Source organism: Neomonachus schauinslandi, chromosome 3, assembly GCF_002201575.2.
Source record: "Neomonachus schauinslandi chromosome 3, ASM220157v2, whole genome shotgun sequence".
Taxonomy (NCBI): Eukaryota; Metazoa; Chordata; class Mammalia; order Carnivora; family Phocidae; genus Neomonachus; species Neomonachus schauinslandi.
Genome location: NC_058405.1, coordinates 65,655,327 through 65,677,349, shown reverse-complemented (window position 1 = coordinate 65,677,349; position 22,023 = coordinate 65,655,327). Strand labels below are relative to the sequence as shown.

At 37.1% G+C, this 22,023-nt stretch overlaps 2 protein-coding genes across 2 annotated transcripts in view; both read right to left on the bottom strand.

The window, feature by feature from the left end:
* Positions 1 to 360: 360 nt before the first annotated feature.
* The window catches only part of CCDC169 (coiled-coil domain containing 169), a 46,893-nt gene continuing 25,230 nt past the window's right edge, over positions 361 to 22,023 (bottom strand). The window contains exons 4-8 of the mRNA XM_044913599.1: positions 17,535 to 17,550; positions 15,396 to 15,494; positions 15,124 to 15,177; positions 8,549 to 8,625; positions 361 to 695 (exon numbers count right to left, since the gene is read on the bottom strand). Of these exons, the coding sequence (XP_044769534.1) occupies positions 596 to 695; positions 8,549 to 8,625; positions 15,124 to 15,177; positions 15,396 to 15,494; positions 17,535 to 17,550 (346 nt within the window). The 3' untranslated portion in view covers positions 361 to 595. The remainder of the gene's footprint in view (positions 696 to 8,548; positions 8,626 to 15,123; positions 15,178 to 15,395; positions 15,495 to 17,534; positions 17,551 to 22,023) is intronic.
* LOC110570304 (peptidyl-prolyl cis-trans isomerase D-like) lies at positions 11,471 to 12,583 on the bottom strand. The gene is given in 1 exon segment (XM_044913199.1): positions 11,471 to 12,583. A coding segment is annotated over 1 exon segment (1,113 nt).

Sequence of the window (22,023 nt, the reverse complement as noted above, 5' to 3'; positions counted from 1 at the left end):
TTTTTAGCTGACAGATAACAGCTGACAGAAACCAAATATAATAGCACTGTTACTATCAGCACAGATTATGGATATATTATTAAAAGTAAGTGTAATAATGCCAACCTTCAGGCTTCCTAGGATATTTTTTATTTTTTTTTTATTTTTATTTATTTATTTATTTTTTTTTAAAGATTTTATTTATTTATTTATTTGACAGAGAGAGACATAGCGAGAGCAGGAACACAAGCAGGGGGAGTGGGAGAGGGAGAAGCAGGCTCCCCGCAGAGCAGGGAGCCCGATGCGGGACTCGACCCCAGGACCCTGGGATCATGACCTGAGCCGAAGGCAGACGCCCAACGACTGAGCCACCCAGGCGCCCCTCCTAGGATATTTTTTAAATCATAAGCAATGCTATTAGATATTTTAGGATCACTTAAAAAATTACTTTCATACAGACAAAGGAACAAACTTCTGGAAGAGGAGGAGCTAAAGAGAAGTTTGATAGCTCTTTTTGTCTATTTCATTCTCTGAAAAATGTGTTCAACATTAACTTCACAAGTTGAATATTATAGATGAAAAGAGGGAAGAAATAGAAATCCACCCAGTTCTAGAATTATAGATTGAGTTTTGGAAGATGGTTTGATCTCGTAATCTTTTTTACTGGTCCTCTCTTGGCATTCATTGTCTTCCGATTAACTGGATTATATCTTCCCCTGAAATAAAAGAAGTGTTAATCATTATTTTTTCAGTCATCATTGTGTACAACAAAAACATCATATGCTTATTGTACCATCCTAAACAGCCATATATTATACCATATTATCTCATTACAGATAGAGAGGAACCAACTCAAGGGCAGATAATCCAAAGGCCAGGAAGGAGTCCTTGAAAGTGGCCTAATGTAAAAAGCTCTGACCAAAGAGGGATGACATAGACCATTCTGATACTCCCTCTGGAAATATGAATTAAAGCTAAGAAAATAGAGAGAAGCCACAAAGTAGGGCAGAGAGAATAAAGAAATCAGGATCCATGAGTAAGCCAAATTATGTTACCTAAAATCATAATAAAATTGAAACTAAGATATACCAAGGTCTGTGATATTAAAAAGATATAGAGAGTTATGATGGCAGTTGATAATGAGAAGAAAAGTGAAGTAGAGACTGAACTAGTTGAAGTAATAACAGCAACATTTTTAAAGCACATAATTTATGTCAGGAACTGTTCTAAATTCTATTTATTAACTGATTCATATCAACCTCACAAAATCCCTATGATGTACATACTATTATTAGCCCTGTTAAATAGATGAGGAAAAACAAGGTTATACAGTTAGTAAGTGGATCTAGAATTTGAATCCAGAACGGCTGAGTTCAAAGTCTATGCCTTTAACTACTTTTCTGTATGACAGACCACTAAAGTGAAGAACTATGAAGTTCTGCTCAGATTTTAAAGCTTCCTTGAACTCATTTTAATATCTGTGGGCTCAGTTATATTGGAATTCCTGTTCTTGGATTTCCATGGGACCATCTTTCCTTTATTGATTTACATATCTTTATAAAGCCAACTTCCCCACACTCTCACTTAAGAGTAGAGTCAGCTTCAATTCCCTGCAAGGTGCTTTTCAAAAATATTTTACTCAGGGAGTGATGTCAGGAAAAATGACAGAACGATTTTAGAAAATTCTTTCCTCTATAAAAGCAATGGAAAAATTGGCAAAAATGGTCAGAAGCAACTTTTTCTGAGCTCTGGAAATTAACCAAGGACTTGAAGCTATCCTGGAGAATTTATTAAACACATCACACACCACTTAGACTTATAAATCAATGGAGTAAAACTGAGAGTCTAGAAATAAATTTGTATGTTTATGGTTGATTTTTTAAAAGGGTGCAAGGACAATCAAATGGAGAAGAATAGTCTTTAGAACAAATGGTGCTAGGACAATGGGATAGACACGTGCAAAAGACTGAAACTGGATCCCAGTCTCACACTATATACAAAAATTGACTCAAAAATGAATCAGTGGTGACTAACATAACATAATAAAATAAAATTAAAAAAAATAAATAAAAGCAATCATAAAAAAAATGAATCAAAAAGGACCTAAAACTATAAAACTCTTAGAAGAAAACATATGTATAAATCTTAGTGCTCTTGGATTAGGCAAAAAATCCTAGGAAGCCAAGGTCAATTGGCCTTCATCCAAATCAAAACTTTTGTGCTTCAAAGGACATCATCAAGAAAGAAAAAATAACAACAACAAAGAATGTAGGAAAATATTTGCAAAACATGTATCTGATAAGGTCTAGTAACCAGAATATATAAAGTACCCTTATAACACAACAACAACCCAATTTAAAAATGGGCAAAAGGGGCGCCTGGGTGGCTCAGTTGGTTAAGCGACTGCCTTCGGCTCAGGTCATGATCCTGGAGTCCCGGGATCGAGTCCCGCATCGGGCTCCCTGCTCGGCAGGGAGTCTGCTTCTCCCTCTGACCCTCCTCCCTCTCATGCCCTCTGTCTCTCATTCTCTCTGTCTCAAATAAATAAATAAAATCTTTAAAAAAAAAATAAATAAAATAAAATAAAATAAAAATGGGCAAAAGGGGGTGCATAGGTGGCTCAGTAGGTTAAGTGTCTCTCTTCAGCTCAGGTCATGATCCTAGGGTCCTGGAATGGAGCCCTGCTTTGGGCTCCCTGCTCGGTGGGGAGACTGCTTCTCTCTCCTCTTCTGCCACTCCCCCTGCTTGTGCTTTCTCTCTCTCTCTCAAATACATAAATAAAATCTTTTAAAAAATGGGCAAATGACTTGAACAGACATTTCTCCAAAGAAGATATACAAATGGAAAGCAAGTACACAAAAAGATGCTTAACATCGTTAGTCTTTGGGGAAGTACAAATCAAAACTACAATGAGATACCACTTCACAAGTACTGGGATGGCTAAAAAAAGGACAATAACAAATGTTGATAAAGATTTGGAGAAACTGGAACCCTCATACATTGCTAAAGGGAAAATAAAATGGTGCAGTCACTCTGGAAAATAGTGTGGCAGTTCCTTAAAAAGATAAAACAGTTATCAATTGACTCAGCAATTCCATTCCAAGGCATATATCCAAACAGAATTAAAAACATATATGCACAAAAACTTGTATAAGAATGTTCATAGCAGCATTATTCACAATGGTCAAAAGGTGTAAACAACCCAAATGTCCACCAACTGATTAATGGACAAACAAAATGTGACAGATCCAAGAACTGGAATATTATTCAGCCACAGAAAGTAATAAAGTACTGATATATGCTCCTACATGAACGAACCTTGAAAAATTATGCTAAGTGACAAAGTCAGGCACATAAGGCCACATATTATTTGTTTCCATTTATATGAAATAACAAGAATAAATAAATCTATAGAGACAGAAAGTAGATTAGCAATTGCCAGGGGCTAGGGGGAGGGAGGAATGGAGAGTGAATGCTAATGGATAAAGCGGTTTTGGAGGGAGATGAAAATGTTCTTTAAGCACATAGCGGTGATGGTTGTGCAACTTTGTGAATACACCAAAAAGCAATGAGTTTCGCTTTAAAAGGGTAAATTTTGGATAACCCAACATATAGAAGAATGAAACTAGACCACTTTCTTACACCATACACAAAAATAAATTCAAAATGGACGAAAGACCTAAATGTGAGATGGGAAAACAAATGGAAACACTAAAGCAATTAGACACAAGTATCCCATAAATAATTACCTTGACTTCCTATATACATCTAGTCCCAAATGATGTTATCAAGGTTTAGGTTTTTTCTATGTTTATTTAAAATCTTCATTGTTCTTCCCTTAGTAGAACCAATGGAACCTTATAAAAACAGTGCCATATCTTGAATGCCCTTTATGAGCTGGGTGCTTTATAAGTTGTGTTAAAAGTACACATATTCTTATAGAAAATATAAATTATCCATAATCTCACTATACTATTTTGTATTATAATTTTTAATTACTACTATAGGTAAAAATTTTCCTGTGTCAATTATATATTTTCCTAGAATATAATTTTTTGTAACTTTATATTAATATCATCATAGTTAACTGAATTATTCCCTTAATGTTGGATATTTTGGTTGTGTTTTGTCTACTCTAGCTGCTTTTCTTATCAAAAGGGGGTTCCCTAAACAATCTATCTCTTAATGAGTCCCAGAATCAATTTCCCTCAGGTCCTGTGATTCTAGGGCACTAAGGGTTGTCTTATTTTCTTCTTTAGAGCTTTTAATCACTCTAGAACACTTTTAAGGAGAAAAAAAAAGAGGATGTTCACACTAAAGGAAAAAAAAATTATGGTTTTCTACGTTTAGGAACCACTGCTTGTGGTCTCAGCTTTTGAAGTCTTTGCTTGAAGGAATATGATATTTTATAGTTAATACATGCCATAATCATAGTCATAAGGTTACCTATTAACTTGGCAACTTCCAAACCTCATCCTAAGGAGATGATTTCTCCTATTTATCTTAAAGATGATTATCTCTTATTTATCCTTTTAAGATTTTATTTTTAGGTAATCTGTACACCCAATGTGGGGTTTGAACTTAAAATCCTGAGATCAAGAGTTGCAAGCTCCAGTGACTGATCCAGCCATGTGCCCCATATTCTTTTTTCAAATAAGTATATGTAAGAATCTCTAGAATACATCTTTTAATAGCAGTATAGATATCTTGTTCATTTTGTGACTATGGTTTCACAAAGTAGGAATATATGCAATAGCTAATATTCAATATCCCTCTTTGAAAGATTTTTTTAATAGTATATCACAGTCAAATGGGTATTTTCTTTCTTTTTTCTTTCTTTCTTTCTTTTCTTTCTAAGAGAAGGAGAAAGAGCATGCATGTGAGCGGGGTGGGGGGAGGGGCGGAGGGAGAGGGAGAGAGAATTCTAAGCAGGCTCCATGCCCAGTGCATAGCCCGATGCAGGGCTTGATCTCATGACGGTGAGATCATGACCTGAGCTGAAATCTAGAGTAGGACACTCAACCAAATGAGCCACCCAGGTACCCCATGTGGGTATTTTCTAATGCTCTCATTTATTCCGAACACAGGAAAACTCCGTAAGTCAATATTTAACATTAGCATGTAAGAATATCAACTAAAGCAAACATTAAATGCCACTAAAACTTGATTTCTAAAACATTGCTTTAAGTATACCACATATAGTAGAGTGCACAAAATAGAGATGTAAGATTTGCTTTATAATAAAGCAAATACTCATGTAACCACACCCAGGTCAACAAACAGAACACTGCCATCACATTGGAAGACCTTGTGCTCCTCCCAATTATCATTCCCCTTCTCCTTCCCATTGGTAACCACTATCCTGTCTTCTGACAACACAGTTTAGTTGTGCCTGTCTTTGAACATCATATAAATAGAATCATATTATATGTATTCTTTTATTTCTGGCCTCCTTTCCACAAAACTGTTATAATTATCCATGATGTTGTGTGAACTGTAGTTTGTTTTTATTGTTGTTACTATTCATATATATTTATAATATATTCATGTTACTATTCATAAATATATGAATATTTGTTTTTATATAAGAATATCATATATGTATGAATATATCTCTCTCAAAAAATTTCATCTGATCTACTACTGATAGATATTTGAATTCAGTTTATGGTTGTTATGAATAAGCTGTTATGAACATTCTTGCACAGGTTTTCTTTGGTATAAATATATGCAACATTCTGTTAGGTATATAACTAAGAGTGCAAATGTTGGGTTATAGAGTAGGTATATGATCAGCTAAATGTAGGAAGTAATACTAAACACTATTCCAAAGTGGTTGCATAAATTTACACTTCATATCTTTGACAACACTTGGAATCATCAATCTTTAAAATTTGTGGTGGCCTCTCATAATTTTAACTTGCATTCCACTGAATAAGTAATGGTGTTTGAGTCCATTGGCCATTTGGATATCCTCCTCTGTGAGGTACTTAACACTAAAACTTGGTTTAAAGACTAAAACTTGAATCAAAAAGTGTACTAAGTTCCAGAGTTGAGGCAATAACTCAGAACAACAATACTTTAAAGTAGATCAATTATATATACCTAATTTGGAAGGTTATAGGTATATAGAAATGTTTCTATTATTTGAGTTATTTGGTTTATTAATATTTCCAGAAAGTGGAGAGGTTTTTTTCCCATTTGTATGACCATTAATTCACTCATGCATTCATTAAAAAATTAGTAAACACCTATTTATTTATGCCAGGCACTGTATTCAACATTAGGCTCTACCAAAGATGGAAGTGACAGGCACTGTATTCAACATTAGGTTCTACCAAGGATGGAAGTGACATATCCAAGACCAAGATGTGCAGTGCCAGAGGGCACAGACAAGCTTACTGAGCAGGTGGATGATGTGGTCTGGGATACCTGCTCAGTAATCTTGTGATGCACTAGTACCTCCAGCTCAGTTCAGACCTACGGTATGGAGGGCCCTAAAGAGAAACTGATCATCAGGATGATATAGCAGGGGGCAAGGAGGAATGGGTTTGGCATCCAGGTCATCTACTTGAGTGTCTTTTAGTACCACTTTGCCCAATTTGACAGTTAGGTGGATGAGAACCATTTATAACATGGCCTGGAAACGATATGACAAACTGGGCTCTGATTCTCAGGGTAGGTCACCCCATCAGAGGAAGAGAAAGTCCATACTTCATTCACTGATGAATCAGCTTGATACATGAGACTGCAGCTGCACTGTAGCCCTATTCTCTCTGCCCAAATCTATTTCCTTCCCTTCTCCTCGAGGTACTCATTCTAAGAATGCTTAAGAGTAAACTTCCTACATGCTGATTTCCATTTCAGAGTCTGCTCCCGGAGAGATCCAACCTACAACAGCATCAGTGGAAAACTAAACTGCCCTAACAGACCTATAGTATAATAATATAGATGTGTATGTGTGTTAATACATGAGTAGAATGAGTTTTATTTGTATTTTCAAAATATTTCTCCATTATTTAAGCAAATTTGAATAAAAGAGGTATTTTCTTTCTAAAATATAATTGGAAGATAAATATAAAAATAAAAAAGAAATATTAATTGGAAGATAAATGGTAAAAATAAAAAAGAAATATGTAGGGTGACTGTGCAGAAAGAGTTACTGTAGCAAGCCTGAAACTAGAAAGGCCTTCTTTCAAGGTTGGCCCTTGGCTGGTGTCTGGGAACTTAGTGATAAAAAGTTCCCTACACTGATATAAAATTTTCCTTAAATGAAAAAGAATGGCTTACTGTACTTAAACTGTACAAACAATATGGTTTCTGTGAACATGTTTTCCTTCTGGAAGTCTGGAATTTGGTATGTGCTAAGCAAAGGGTACCTACACGACTGGCCCCCGGTAAAAAACGTGGGTACAAGTATCTAATGAATTTCCCTGGAAGATCAAATTTCATGTGTTGTCACACATTGTTCCACGACCTACTGCTGGAGGAGCAAAGTGTGTCCTATGTGACTGCACTAGAGGACTTTTAGAAGCTTGTGCCTAGTTTCCTCCAAACTTCACCCCATATACCTTTTTCCTTTGATGATTTTTCTTTGTATCCTTTGGCTGTAATACATCCAAGCTGTATGCACAAATATATGCTGAGTCCTGTGTGTTGTTCTAGCAAATCACTGAACATGGGACTGGTCTTGGGGCCCCCTAGCACAGAGGTATAATAGTTTTCAGAGGGAAGTCATTTTCCAGAATTTAATGCTTTCACTATATTTCTATTGATATTAAATGTACAGGATAATAAGTTATAATTTAAAATATTTATGACTACTCAAGGAAGAACACACTTTTATCCATCTAGCCATATACTGGACAAAATGTTGCTATCCCATGAATCTCCACCAAAAACACTTGCTATATTGCATATACCTTTTATGCCTGTATTTGAAAATAATTCTGACTTATTGCTAATTTATATCCTGGTTTACTCTTTTGATATTGTTAAGTTATATATGAATATATTCACCTACATAGAAAAGGTTATATAAGACAAGGATCGCTTGGCTAATTATTCTGTACTTAGTATAGAACAGGAAAAATTATGTGTAGATATAACCTCCTAAACCCATAAAACATTCCTCTGTTCTTTATTCATCCTAAATTACTTCTGTTTGCATTGGAAAACACAGTTTTCCACTGGTGCTGCACTGTCTTCTACACTAATTTCAGTGTCTATATTTCGTCTGTAAAAAAGTTAAGGCTGGTAATTTAATTGTATTTATATTGTTAATGGTGTAGATTTAGGCTCCCCTTGGGTAGCGTATTGTTTTAGCTTAGAAAATAAGAACTTACCTTGTTGGAAGACAAAACATATTCTTGGGATCTATAAAAAGGTATATAAATAGTGAATAGAGAGCATAAATTTCTTTAAGTTCTTTTACCATCTGTTTTTTATTTTATATCATTGCTATAAAATCTAGAAGTTCAACTTCCAAAATATAATGGACACCTGTTTTGTCAGTATCATTCACATGCAAATATAATTAATTAGAAACGAAAGATATAGTTAGACTTACATTTTCACTAGCTTCTCTTTCATTCTAGGCAGTTGATCCATCTGTTGCCTTTTAGAAACTTGGTATGAGTCAGAGACCTGAAATACAAACATTTGAGCATTTGTCCTCTTATTTCATGACTGATTTTGGAGATAAGAGGAACAGTCCATTCTCAATTAACTCTTTTATAACCAGGCCCTTAAGTGGTATGCATAAGAGAAGATAAAGAATAATGGGAAATTCTGGCCTTCTCTAGTATTAAGAGGTTTCTAAAGATTATGGAAACTCCTTTATCTCAACCCTACATTCCATGTGATTTTTAAAATAAATATAGAGGAAATTGTGAAAATCATATCATCTTTGTGGTATAAAGATCATTAAGAGTTTTCATAACAGACACTGAATATAAATAATACATATACTCTGCCATTAAGAAAGATATGACAATAGAAGTGGAAATGGAAAAACAAGATCATATTTTCATTTTTGTTTGTTTTGAGATACTTCTGTGATACAAAAGTAGAGACTTTCTGTAGGTGGTATAAATAAAATTCCCAGTACAGGAACAGTTGAGGCTGGTGACCTTAGAGATGGCATTGAAGACATGGGTAAATGAGATCATTCAGTAAGAACACAGAGAGAAGTAAGAGAGTTGATGATAAAAACTTGAGAAAGCAACTTTTAAGGGGTAGGAGAATTACTAAAGGCCATCCCTTAAAAAATAGGAAAACAGGAAAAAATACTGGCATGGAAGTCATGAGGTGGGTGATATTCAAAAAGTGAGCATAGTTAGCAATATGAAATGCCTCAGAGATGTCTACACTACCAGGAGGTTTGAAAAGGAGTCATTATGTTAAAAAGTAAACTGTGCCAGAGCCCAGTCCTGGGGGTCAGAAAGGAATTGAAAGAGGTCTAAGACTAAAAGCAAAGCAGTGAGTATATCCACCCTTGCACGAAGTTTGACTGAGAAAAGAAAAGCTAAGGTAGTAGTTTTATTAAGACAGGGTAAAATAGGGGCACCTGGGTGGCTCAGTCAGTTAAGCGGCTGCCTTCGGCTCAGGTCATGATCCTGGGGTCCTGAGATTGAGCCCCACGTCCGGCTCCCTGCTCAGTGGAGAGCCTGCTTCTCCCTCTCCCTCTGCCTGCCACTCTGCCTACTTGTGCTCTCTCTCTCCCTGTCAAATAAATAAATAAAATCTTTAAAAAAAAAAAAAGATGGGGTAAAATAAAAGTTGGTTTCTGTTTTATTTTGGTGGAAGAGATGAGCATCTTTGTGAAGATGTTAGATCATCTTTGCTAAGTGGGACAATTTTGGGCACATTGGACCAGATGGAATTCACTCATTTATTCACTCAGTAAATGCTACTGAGCAACCGCTATGTGCCACCTCCAGTTTAGCACTGGGGCACAAAGATAACTCACAGTTCTTACAATCTATTGGAGTATAGATTATACAATTCACTGCCTTGGCAGAGGTTTGCACAGGTGCTTTGTAAGCATAAGGCAGATGCTAGTTCAAGCCATAGGGGGCCTGGAAGAGTAGCCAATTAAGAGCTAAGGAAAGGACATTCCAGGCAGAAGGAGCAGGAAGGGCCTACCAGTATAAGACAGCATGACATATGCAGGGACCACATTTATCTTTGGTCTGGCTGCAATACATGATGTGAGTAGGGACACAGCTGGAAAGGCAGGTATTGGAAAGGATCTTGTAGACTACACTGAGCTTTGCTGAAATCCTTTGGACAATGCAGTCACTGAAGGCTTTAAATAGGGAACATCACCAGAGCTCCTGGGTGGCTCAGTCAGTTAAGCGCCCAACTTTTGATTTCGGCTCAGGTACTGATCTCAGGGTCCTAGGATCCAGCCCCAAGTCGGGCTCCATGCTCGGCGGAGAGTTTGCTTGGGGATTCACTCCCTCTCTCTCTGCCCCTCCCCCCTCAAATAAATAAATAAATCTTTATTTTTTTTTAAGATTTTATTTTATTTATTTATTTGTCAGAGAGAGAGCAAGCACAAGCAGGGGGAGCAGCAGAGGGAGAGGGAGAAGCAGACTCCCCGCTGAGCAAGGAGCCTGATGCGGAACTCAATCCCAGGACCCTGGGATCATGACCTGAGCCAAAGGCAGACGCTTAACTGACTGAGCCACCCAAGTGCCCCTAAATAAATCTTTTTAAAAAAGTAGGGAACAACACCGTATCTGTATTTCAGAATGATTGCTCAGGCAGCAGAGGATAAAAAATTGAGTATGGTGGGGGCAAGATTTTAATCTTTATTTAATAAATAAATAAATAAATAAATAAAAATCTTTTAAAAAGAAAATAAAAATAAATCTGGGAGCTCTATTTTCAAATGAATAATAATAAAATAGAGTTGTCCAAAAAGACAACAGAAAGAGCTGGATAGTCTGGAACCTATGACATAAGGAACTGCTAGTGTAACTTTTATGGTAATTTAATATTTTAGCTTAGGGAAAAAAACTATGGAAACACTTAAGGGTTGTTTTCATATCTTTGAGAAGCTATCACAGAGGAGACATATAGAATTGTCCTGTGTTCTTCAGTGGAAGAAACTAAAACCAATACGTTTTAAGGAAGGAGAATAAGGAGAATTACATGATGCTTTAACAATTCTAATAATTAGAATTGCCTGACAATGAAACAGAACAGCCTCAGGTTCATTATCTGTAAACCAAAGCATTATATTCAATAGTGTCTCAGATCTACTGCTAAAATTCCACATTTATGGAAACAGAGCTTAAGTTTATTATGTGTTACAAGTTCTAGTCAGACTTTCTGCCTGACTTTTCTTTTTTTTTTTGGTAACAATGTTTTATTAAGAGTGGGACATCAGGGACCATATATAACTAACAAAAACCTTTAAATTTTCTTATTGCCTTTATATAACAATCAATCAATGCATATTTAAGTAAAACCGAACTTCTTACTAGGCAAGTATTTTTGCATACGCTGCCTTCTCTTTATCTTTTTGTGCTTTTATCTTTTGTTTGACTTTCAGCAATTCTGCCGGGATAGCTTTATCTTCCGGTGCTATCTCCTGAGCTTTCTTAAGATCAGCCAATGCTTGATCGTATTCTTTTAATCCTTGCCATCCTTGAGCTCTACGGTACAATGCTTTGCTATTGGATGGGTCTATTCCAAGAGCCTCCAAACAACTGTCGATTGCTCCCTGCCAATTTGACATCTTCAGTTTACAAGCACCAATATTCACCACGCAGCTTAAAACTATAGGTTGCAGCTTCGAACTATCTGCTTGCTCAATAGTAGCCTTTGAACCTTCCACATATCTTAAAACTTCTGTATATTTTTTAATGGCCATCTCCCAGTTCTGAGATCTGAAAAAAATATTTCCAATATTTCTTACATCTTCTGTTATTAGTAAAATTTTATTTACATCTTTTAAATCTATATCTGCATCCTCACGGAAGTCTGGATGACTGTCACCAGAGCCATCTTTTGAGAATACGCCCCAATCATCCCCTTCCTTCAATTCTCCGCATTCTGCAATAACACACAATTTGGCAGGTTTTTCACCTTTCACTTCTACATTTTCCAGTATCCTTGCCACACCCATTCCTTTAATTACTTGGCCAAATACCACATGTTTCCCATCCAAGTGAGGAGTTGGGGCTGTTGTGATAAAGAATTGAGAACCATTTGTATTGCAGCCTGCATTTGCCATGCTCAATAAACCTTCCTGATCATGCTTATAATCGCAATTTTCATCGTCAAATTTTTCACCATAAATACTTTTTCCACCTGTCCCATTTTGATTTGAGAAGTATCCACCATGAATCATAAATTTCTTAATAATTTCATGGAAACGGCATCCTTCGAAATGGAGAGGTTTCCCAGTGGTGGGTTCAATGCCTTTTTCTCCTGTATACAATACACGAAAATTTTCTGCAGTTTTGGGTACAATATCTGCAAACAATTCTAAGACAATTCGACCAACTCAATCCCCTCCAATGTCCACATCAAATAAGACTCTGGGGTTACTGGGGTTGGAGGGCTTAGTTTGGGGGGATGGGTGCGACATTTTGAATTGCAGATGCGCTTGGGAGCAAACTCAGAGAACCTCGTGGACGACCGGCAGCTCAACCCAAAAGCGGTTTTCTCCTCTGCCTGACTTTTAAGTAATGCAACAAACCTATATATTCTTACAACTCAATGTCCATACTGTACACATATTGCATAAATTAGAAAAATCCTGAGATATGGAAACTCACAGTTTCATTCAAAACAGTGAAGATAGCAGAAGTATAAACAGCAGCCTCAGCAAATAGCTCTAGTTATCTACCTAAGAATCAATTATTTATGTATTCAGCATGGAAGGAACTGCAGATCATCCGCTGACCTTTCCCATCACCCTAATATCCACATGGTCAGAACCATCTTTGACTATAAAGATTAACAATTCATTCTAGAGTGAAAATCTTTATTAACATTTATACTGGGGAACAGGATTAACATCTTCCTGGGAAGCTGTTAAAATAGGCTTTGATTGTTATGTTCAGTGATCCTGTATAATCAGAGTAGAACCTATTTCACCTTAGTGAATTTTTCAGATAAACAAATAAAGTTAAAGGAGGAAGGCTGAGGCAAGTAGAAATTCTAATGCCCCTGTCACAGAGAGAGAGGCTAGGGAGATCAGGAAAGAAAACAGGAAAATAATGTTCACCACTTACTAGAATTTAGAACATATTATGGGCCAGGCATTTTACTCAGCACTTTATATACCTTTCATCTCTAAACACTCACAAATCCCCTGCAACACAGTACTATTATTTCCCGTTCTACCAAGAAGGAAAGAAATTAGGCCCCAAAAGTTCACACCACAATTAGGTACCAAGCTGGGATTTAAATCCAAATTTAAATGACTCCAAAACCTGTGGTCTTTCCTCAAATCATGGTCTTATAAAGCAGTTAGCATTTATGCTAGAACTTGAAGGAAGCAGAATTGGCACATATGAAAAGCAGCATATTCCAGTGGAGTCATGGTCTAAGGAAAGGCATGAGGGTGCCTGCCTCAGTTGGCAGTGATGCCAACTGAGTATCCAGGACCATCAAGTGTGAACTGACTGTTTAATGGGTAAGAGACTACAGGAGTGATTCTATTTTTTTTTTTTTTTTTAAGATTTTATTTATTTATTTGACAGAGAGAGACACAGAGAGAGAGGGAACACAAGTAGGGGGAGAGGGAGAGGGAGAAGCAGGCTTCCGGCCGAGCAGGGAGCCCAATGCGGGGCTTGATCCCAGGACCCTGGGATCATGACCCGAGCCAAGGGCAGATGCTTAATGACTGAGCCACCCAGGCGTCCCAGGAGCGATTCTATTTTGTCTCAATTTCCTAACTGAATCTTAGTCACTACTAGAAAAAAAAAAAAAAAAAAGAAGTCTAAGCCTCCCTTTACCCACCACTGCCCTGACTTTCATTCCAAAATTGTTCTATACATTACCTTATCAGCTCCAAGCCCCAATCCTAACTCCCTTCCTCTCCATCCTTTCATTGATCCTCTGGAAATACCAGATCAGTGATTAGCAGACTATCTTTATGGCAAACCCAGCCCTCAAGGTCCTCTACTTCCTTGCCTCACCTAGTTAATGTCCTAAAAACTCCAACCTACCTCTTGGCCCTTCCTCCCCTGACCATCCCTTTGAAACTCTTCAGAGCTATATTCTAAACTATCTTTTCTTTTCACCCTGTATACTCTCCCTGATGCATTTCATTCATTCATATGGCTTCATTTACTATCTATATGCTAATAATTTCCATGTCTATATCTCCAATTTTTATCTTTTCTACCCTGAGATTCATATATCCAACTGCTCTTTGGACACTTCCATTTAGATAATGTGCATTGAAAACTAAACTCATATCCTGATTTTAAAACATATATCAAAATAAAGTTAACAAGGATTAAATATTTAAATGTAAAACATTTAGCCAAGTACTAAAAAAAATGTGACATTGAGATGAAGACTTTTAAACTATGACATCAGAAGCCATAAATAAAAATTGGCTCTGACAACATCAAAATAAAAACTCAGTAATACTAACATCATCAAAAATAAAACTGAAAAGCAAATGAAAAACTATGGAAAATATGTGCAACATCATTCATAATTTACTGATCACTTTCCTGTCCTATCATTTGTATGTACACACTTTCCTATCTTGTATTGTAAGTACACCCTTTCTAGTAATAGTGCAGTATCTTAGGCCTCACTGTGAATAATTATGACATAATATGTCATGAATTTCATGATAACAGAGGGATAACTGCTTATTTGCTTGAATTCTAGAAATTATAGATCAAACTAAAAGGATAACTAAGGAAGCAAATATGCAAAATATTCCCTTAATCTGGGAAACTTTTATCTCCTTGTTACCTTTTTATAAAACCTATAAATTTTCCTTTTCACCTTCCATATTTAGAAACTTGGTACATTTTCTCCCATAATTCCAACATATGTTTGTTTATCAAACCAAACCAATCAAAAGCCTAGAAAAGTGAAAAATGTAATTTACAGTAAGAGGAAACTCTTAAAATTTGGAAGTAAGACAACAAAAGTTACCTGAGACATTTCAGCTAGGTATCTACGGTGCTCATTGTTGGTCTTGTGGTAAGCCTAGAGGAAAAATACATAAGTAAAGAATCCAACATCAGAGAGGATTTGCAATATTAGCAAGACCCTACTAAGTCAAGTTTATGTCTATGCTGTTTTTTAAAATAGTGTAGGAAATAGTTTTTTAAGTATTTTGTGATAACAATATAGTAGGTTTGTAGATAACATACTAAAAATAATGGCAGTTACAAAGAAATGTCTAGTACAGAATAAAAACAAACCTTTGATTCTTGTTCCAGTCTCAGTGCACAGTCTTTCACTTGATTTTCAAGGCTTCTTTTCTCTTTTCCTAGCTGTTTAAGTAATGTATTTAAGTATTCCTGAAAGTATAAATAGTAAATTTTTACATGTACTCATGTTCTAAATAACAGTAAGAAATTTCTTCACTGGCAAATGCCTACCTCATAACATTCTGTGACTTCAAATTCTATAATATGTACCTTTTAAGTAATAGCAATAATAATAATTACAATATTTATTTAACCCTAACAGTATTCCAAGTCTGTACTTGTGCTAAGTGCTTTCCATAGACTATTTCATTTAATCCTTATAAAAGCCAGGAAGATGGCTAATATATTTATTTCCATTTTACTGTTGAGAAAATTGCATCTGCTGGATGTTAAGTAAGTGGTCCAAAGACACACAGCTAATAAATGGTAGAGCTGGAATTAGAAGCCAGGTAGTTTGGGGTGCCTGGCTGGCTCAGTCAGTGGAGCATGAGACTCTTGATCTCAAGCCCCATGTTGGATGTAGAGATTACTTAAAAATAAAATCTAAAAAAAAAAAGAACCCAGGTAATCTGACTCCAAAGGCCACACATGCTAAACAATATTATTATATATTTTTCATATGACTGATTCCAGTGTAATAATAGTACAGTAGAAGAACAGACAATAAAGTTGATGACCAGGAGAATTGAGAAAATATTGCAGGGTAGGACAGTTCTGGAAACTAAGACCTCAAGCCAAATACCATTCATCACAAATAGCTGGAGCTGAGTAGAGGTTTAGCCAAATGCCAGAGCAATACTGCATTACAGCAATTTAGTTTAAAAATTTAATCCTTAAACCAACAGCTAGTTATTTGCAGTAACTCCAATTATTTCTCATATTCTTACACATTACCACATTAACATTAAAAAATCTCCAAACTGAATTCTACATAACCCTTGTTGGTCATGATTTAGGTCACTTAAGTTATTAAAGAAACATTTAAAGAAAAAGAGAAGCAGCTGATTTAAATCTTCACAAAGCAAAACTGCAAGATATTTTAGAGCTCATACCCTCCTCCTGAAAAACAGCTAATTCTCTAAAAACTTATTTTCTCTCCTAGATACTTGTTAACACTTATTAGAATATAAAAAATTATATCAACAGAATAATTAGGTCAGCTGAAACAAGACAAGTTCTTGTCTCTAAAAATAACACCAGTGATAATACAAATCTCTTGGTTATGACAATTCTCCACTATGCATATTTGGTTACCATTAAAACATAACTGGGTGATATTTTGCAGGCAGGCCTTATTTGTCTTTGAAAACCATGCACTGGTGTCATAAATGGCCTGCAGTCCCCCTCCCCCAAATACAAACTTGCTCCAGAAGAAAGTCCATGAAAGCCCCACAAATTTAAGAGGTTAAACTGAGTTATCTTATAGAAAATTAAACCCTTATGAAATAAACCACTGCTCAAGTATGAAGAGTTTTTGAAGAAATAATCAAGGAGTGATGGAAGTAGTTCAAAATTTTGCTGTATAGACCCTTGCTAGGAGAATTCCAAGCTTAGTCCACCATAGTAACATGGTTTAGTTACATCATTTCTTAAATACATTTTTATAAATGTAAAAGAGAATCTAACTCTTTTTAATATTGTTTCAATGGGAAAATGTACTCTAAGTTCTAAAAGAAATTAGCTTATCAATAAACTACAGGAATATAAATTATTTTTATATTAAAGATGACCTGAATGAGATATGACCCAAAACTCTAGAAATTCATACAAGAAACATACATATGAAATAGGTAAAATTCAAGGCAATACATGACTAAATGCCAATATGTGAAACACAGACAATAAATGCTCACAAGTTTTTGAAAGAGGCTGATCAACATGGGCTAGAGCACTCAGGATCCCCCAAAGGGGAAGGATCTGAATGGGCAAAAAAGAGGGAGAAGGGGAGCTATATATTGATCAAAGACTTGAGTCAAATGATTACTTAGTGGTAATGATAGAGCTAAAGCAAGATATCTGAGCAATAAATAAGAGATAAGGTAAGATAAATAAAGAAGGACCTGGTTATAGAAGACTTAGACTGCCAGGCTCAGGAAGCTAAACCCTGGGAGCTATCGGAAATTATTAAACAAGTGGCATGATGAGAGCAGGGGGTTAGGAATACTAATTAAGTGGCAATTTCTATGACAAAGGATGTTTTATGTTATTTATTGATGTGGATTTGCAGTTCTGAGCTTTGCAGCTTAAATTTATTTATTTACTTACTTATTTTTATTATTTATTTATTTATTGAGAGCGTGAACTGGTTGGGGTGGGCAGGGTGCGGTGGGGGAGTGGGAAGGGCAGAGGGAGAGGGAGAGAATCTCAAGCCAACTCAGCGCTGAGCGCAGAGCTTGATATGGGGCACCACCATCTCACAACCCTGAGATCTTGACCTGAGCCGAAATCAAGTCAGATGCCCAATCGACTGAGCCACCCAGGCACCCCCAAAGCTTAAATATTCTTTATCTGTATCTCGCTACTATTCCTATCCTGACTAAATTCCTTGTCTTATCACCTAATTTTACAATTCATTCATTTATTCAAAATATATTCATCAAGCAGCTCCTATGTGCCAGACATTGTGCTAAGGATACCACAGTGAGAATTATAAACACAGACCCTGTCCTCATGGAGCTGAGAGTCTTATATGGCTTACCTTGGTGAATGTGACAGGTAAGCTTGAGAAGAATCTGTATTCTGTCATTGGATGGAATATTCTATAAATGTCAATTGACTGAGTTGACTGACAATGCTGTTCAGGTCAACTATGTCTTTATTGACTTTTCTCCGTTTTTGATCTATCAGTTACTGACAGGGTGGCTGCTGAAGTCTTCAACTTTAATAGTGGATTTGCCTATTTTTCCTCCATTAATTCATCAAAATCACTATTTAAGTGTTACTACCAGTTTCTGTTTCTAGCAGCTTCGGTTCCAGATAAGCAGATGTTAGTGACTACCTGGATTTGTCTGTTTTATATAGATTTCAGGATGGGAGTTTGCCCTGAAAACTCATGTTCACTGAGTGACTGATTTTCAGATTATTCACCTTTTTCTTGTTGTAATGATAGCACTATGCATATTGAGCCAAAACCAGAAGTCGAAAACTGTTCTTGATCCTCTTTTCTAATTGGCACAAAAAGAATGCATTCTCCAAGTCAGTGGTTGCATATCCTACACCTGAAGACTTATTAGTCTGCTTTAGCGGTGACACCATATCCGGCAAAACAGCTGCACTTGGGGCTAATAATTGGTTAAGCCTGCAGTGGCTTACAGTCTTTCTCTACAATACATCCAAACTGGCCATTTAAACAGACTAATGACAAGCACTAAGACCCTTGCATCTCTTAGGTTTTTATTTGTGGCACTAATCTCTGCTGTGTTCCCTGGGTTAAGAAATTGCTTTTGCTTTACAATTTTGGCCTTGGGTGGGAGAGGGACAGTTCTAAAGTTTCCAATTGGTTTTTCCCATCATGATAGTTTTTACTTCAGAGATGAAGGCCGAGTGTGGGGGTTAACTTCAACTGCCAAGTATAAGTTCAATTACGTACTCAGGGACTGAGAAAATGATCACTGTGAGGGTAGGGGACTCTATGGGCACATATGATTTGGAGGGTGGGCACAGATTCCTATTTGGGGAATCAATGTCAACTCAGACCTCAAAATGTCTGGTTGTTTCCTTTCCCACAGTGTACAGTCATCCACATAAGTGGTCAGAGTCCCTTTTGGAGGAAGACTGGTGATATGGTCATGATACATACATGGACTGATATAGGGTCCTTTCTCCCAGGAACCCAGCTACCTCTTTGGTCAATGATTTCTAGAACTGAAAATTGGTTCAGATCTGGCACATGAGCAAAGAATTGTGCTTTCTATTGGGCTGACTGTCCTCGGCCTCCTGCTCCTCCATTCCTTATTTTTTTTTTTTTTTAATAGATGTTGAACAGCACCCTCATTAACTGGCCTGGCAGCCACATGAGGAGGTGGGGGCAGCTCCTGAGGGGAGAACCTGTTGCCTTATCAGAGGGAGGACTCTGTAGCATCTTCTAAAACAGTGAGTATTCTAGCCCTTACTAGAGGTAGAAGTGGGCCAGAGGGTCCAGCTGGAGTCGTGGAGTCAACAGCCTTAGGGGCACCCATCCAGATGTCCTGTCACACTTTGCAGGATCCCTGGTTATTCCTATTAGGGCCCTGCCCTTTGCATAACACACCTGCATGGACTGAGCATTTAAATGCCTCTGGAACTCTGCAACTCACAATCAGGTCTTCAGCCTTGTTGTTCTACAAGTCTGTCCTTCTACTACTGGTATAAAAGACCTCCACCACCAAGACTCTCTGGTTTTCACTCTTAGATATTAGCGCTTGTTAACTATTCTCAGTCTCATTTATCCTTACACAGGGTGTCAATACAACCTAAAAATAACCCCATCTTTTCCAAATGCCTACATCATGGATTCTTCTATAATATTGCCCTCTGCAATAACATTTTCCAAGGTCACCATCAGTGAAGTCTTTAGTAGTTCAACTGCCACACTGAGCCAGGATCTATTGGTGCCACATCTACAGATCAGGACAGCATCCTCTGCCCTGCCACAAAGTAAGCGAGCCAGGCCCAAATCCCCATCTTACCTCCTATTTTTTTGCATCACTCCCAGTGCCTCTAGTTGTAGACTTAGTCTTCTGAGAAGCAGATACCAAGATGGGATTAAATGTGAAAGGATTCTGTTCTCAGAAATGCCTGCCTGCGAGGAAACAGGGAAGGAGCAGGAGAAGGCTGGAAAAGTAGTTTGATTATAATGTAAGTCAGAGCCTTAGTGAAGGGGAAAGGAAAAGAAAGTTAGGTGGAACTGGAAGCATCGTAGGCTGGCATACAGCCTAAGGAAAGTTTGGCAAAACCATCAAGGAATCCTTAAGCCAAAGTCACTGACAATGGAGTCCCATGTTTTCCAGGAATAGGGTTGCCTTAGTATCCCCACGGTACCCGATATGGGCACGGAGCAGCCCATGGGAGGTGTGGTCTTGGTGCAAAAGTAGTGACGTATTTTGAAGCCTAATACCTGGGGTCCTCAGTCAATTAACTTCCCTATCCTGGGAAGTCTGTGAGGTGCATCCTCTGGGCAGCCAGACTAACAGTCTTTTCTTAAGGGCATTTCAGTTTTTCAACTGAAGAACTGTCCAATCTCCTCCCTTGTGAGGTTTAATCCTAGCCACTGGTTTTCTGGGAGTAGAGCAAGGGAAGAAAGCCGAGAGTTCCTTATTCAGATTACATATTTTTGTTTAATTCCATCATTCTTAGACTTCTATCACATTCTCATCCTCCTCTGTGCCTGAAGGCCCAAAATCCAGAGCTTCTGCAGCTTAATTTCTTAATTTCTCCAGAAAATAAACTCCTGACTGAAGGAGAATATCTATCCTGATAGATGTGCTCCTATTCCTATCATCACACTAGAAGTCCTTGCTAATATAATAAGGCAAGAAAAGGAAATAAAATGTATATAGACTGGGAAGGAAGACAAAAAAAAAATGTTTGCAGATAACATGATCATCTATGTAGAATATCCAAAATAATAAACAACAAACTCTGGAACTAATAAGTGATTATAACAAGGCTGCAGAATGACCAGGTTCATATATGAAAATCAATTGTTTTCCTATATACTGGCAATGAACAAGTGGAATTTTTTTTTAAGATTTTATTTATTTATTTGACAGAGAGAGACACAGCGAGAGAGGGAACACAAGCAGGGGGAGTGGGAGAGGGAGAAGCAGGCTTCCTGCCAAGCAGGGAGCCCGTCATGGGGCTTGATCCCAGGACCCTGGGATCATGACCTGAGCCGAAGGCAGACGCTTAGTGACTGAGCCACTCAGGTACTCCTGAACAAGTAGAATTTGAAATTAAAAAACACAATATCATTTACATTAGCACCCCCCAAAATGAAATACTTAGGTATAAATCTAACAAGATTATGTGTAAGATCTGGATAAGGATAACTACAAAACTATGATGAACAAAATCAAAGAACTAAATAAATGGAAAAAATACTCCATGTTCATGGATAGGAAGACTCAATATTGTCAAGATGTCAGCTCTTCCCAACATAATCTATAGATTCAATGCAATCTCAATCAAAATTCCAACATGTTATTTTATGGATATTGATGAACTGATTCTAAAGTTTATAGAAGAAACAAAAGGTTCAAACAGCCAATATGACTTTGAGCAAGAAGAACAGGGGCACCTAGGTGACTCAGTCGGTTAAGCGGCTGCCTTCAGCTCAGGTCATGATCTCAGCATCCTGGGATCAAGCCCAGTGTCGGGCTCCCTGCTCAGTGGGGAGTCTGCTTCTCCCTCTCCGTTTGCCCCTCCCCCCAGCTCATGCACACGCTCTCTCTCTCCCTTGCTCGCCTCACTCTATCTCAAATAAATAAATACAATCTTAAAAAAGAAAAAGAAGAACAAAATTGGAGGACTGATGTTTACCAACTTCAAGACTTATCAAAAAGCTACAGTAATCAAGATTGGTATTAACAAAAGGATAGATATATAAATAGGACAGAACAGAAAGCCCAGAAATAGACCA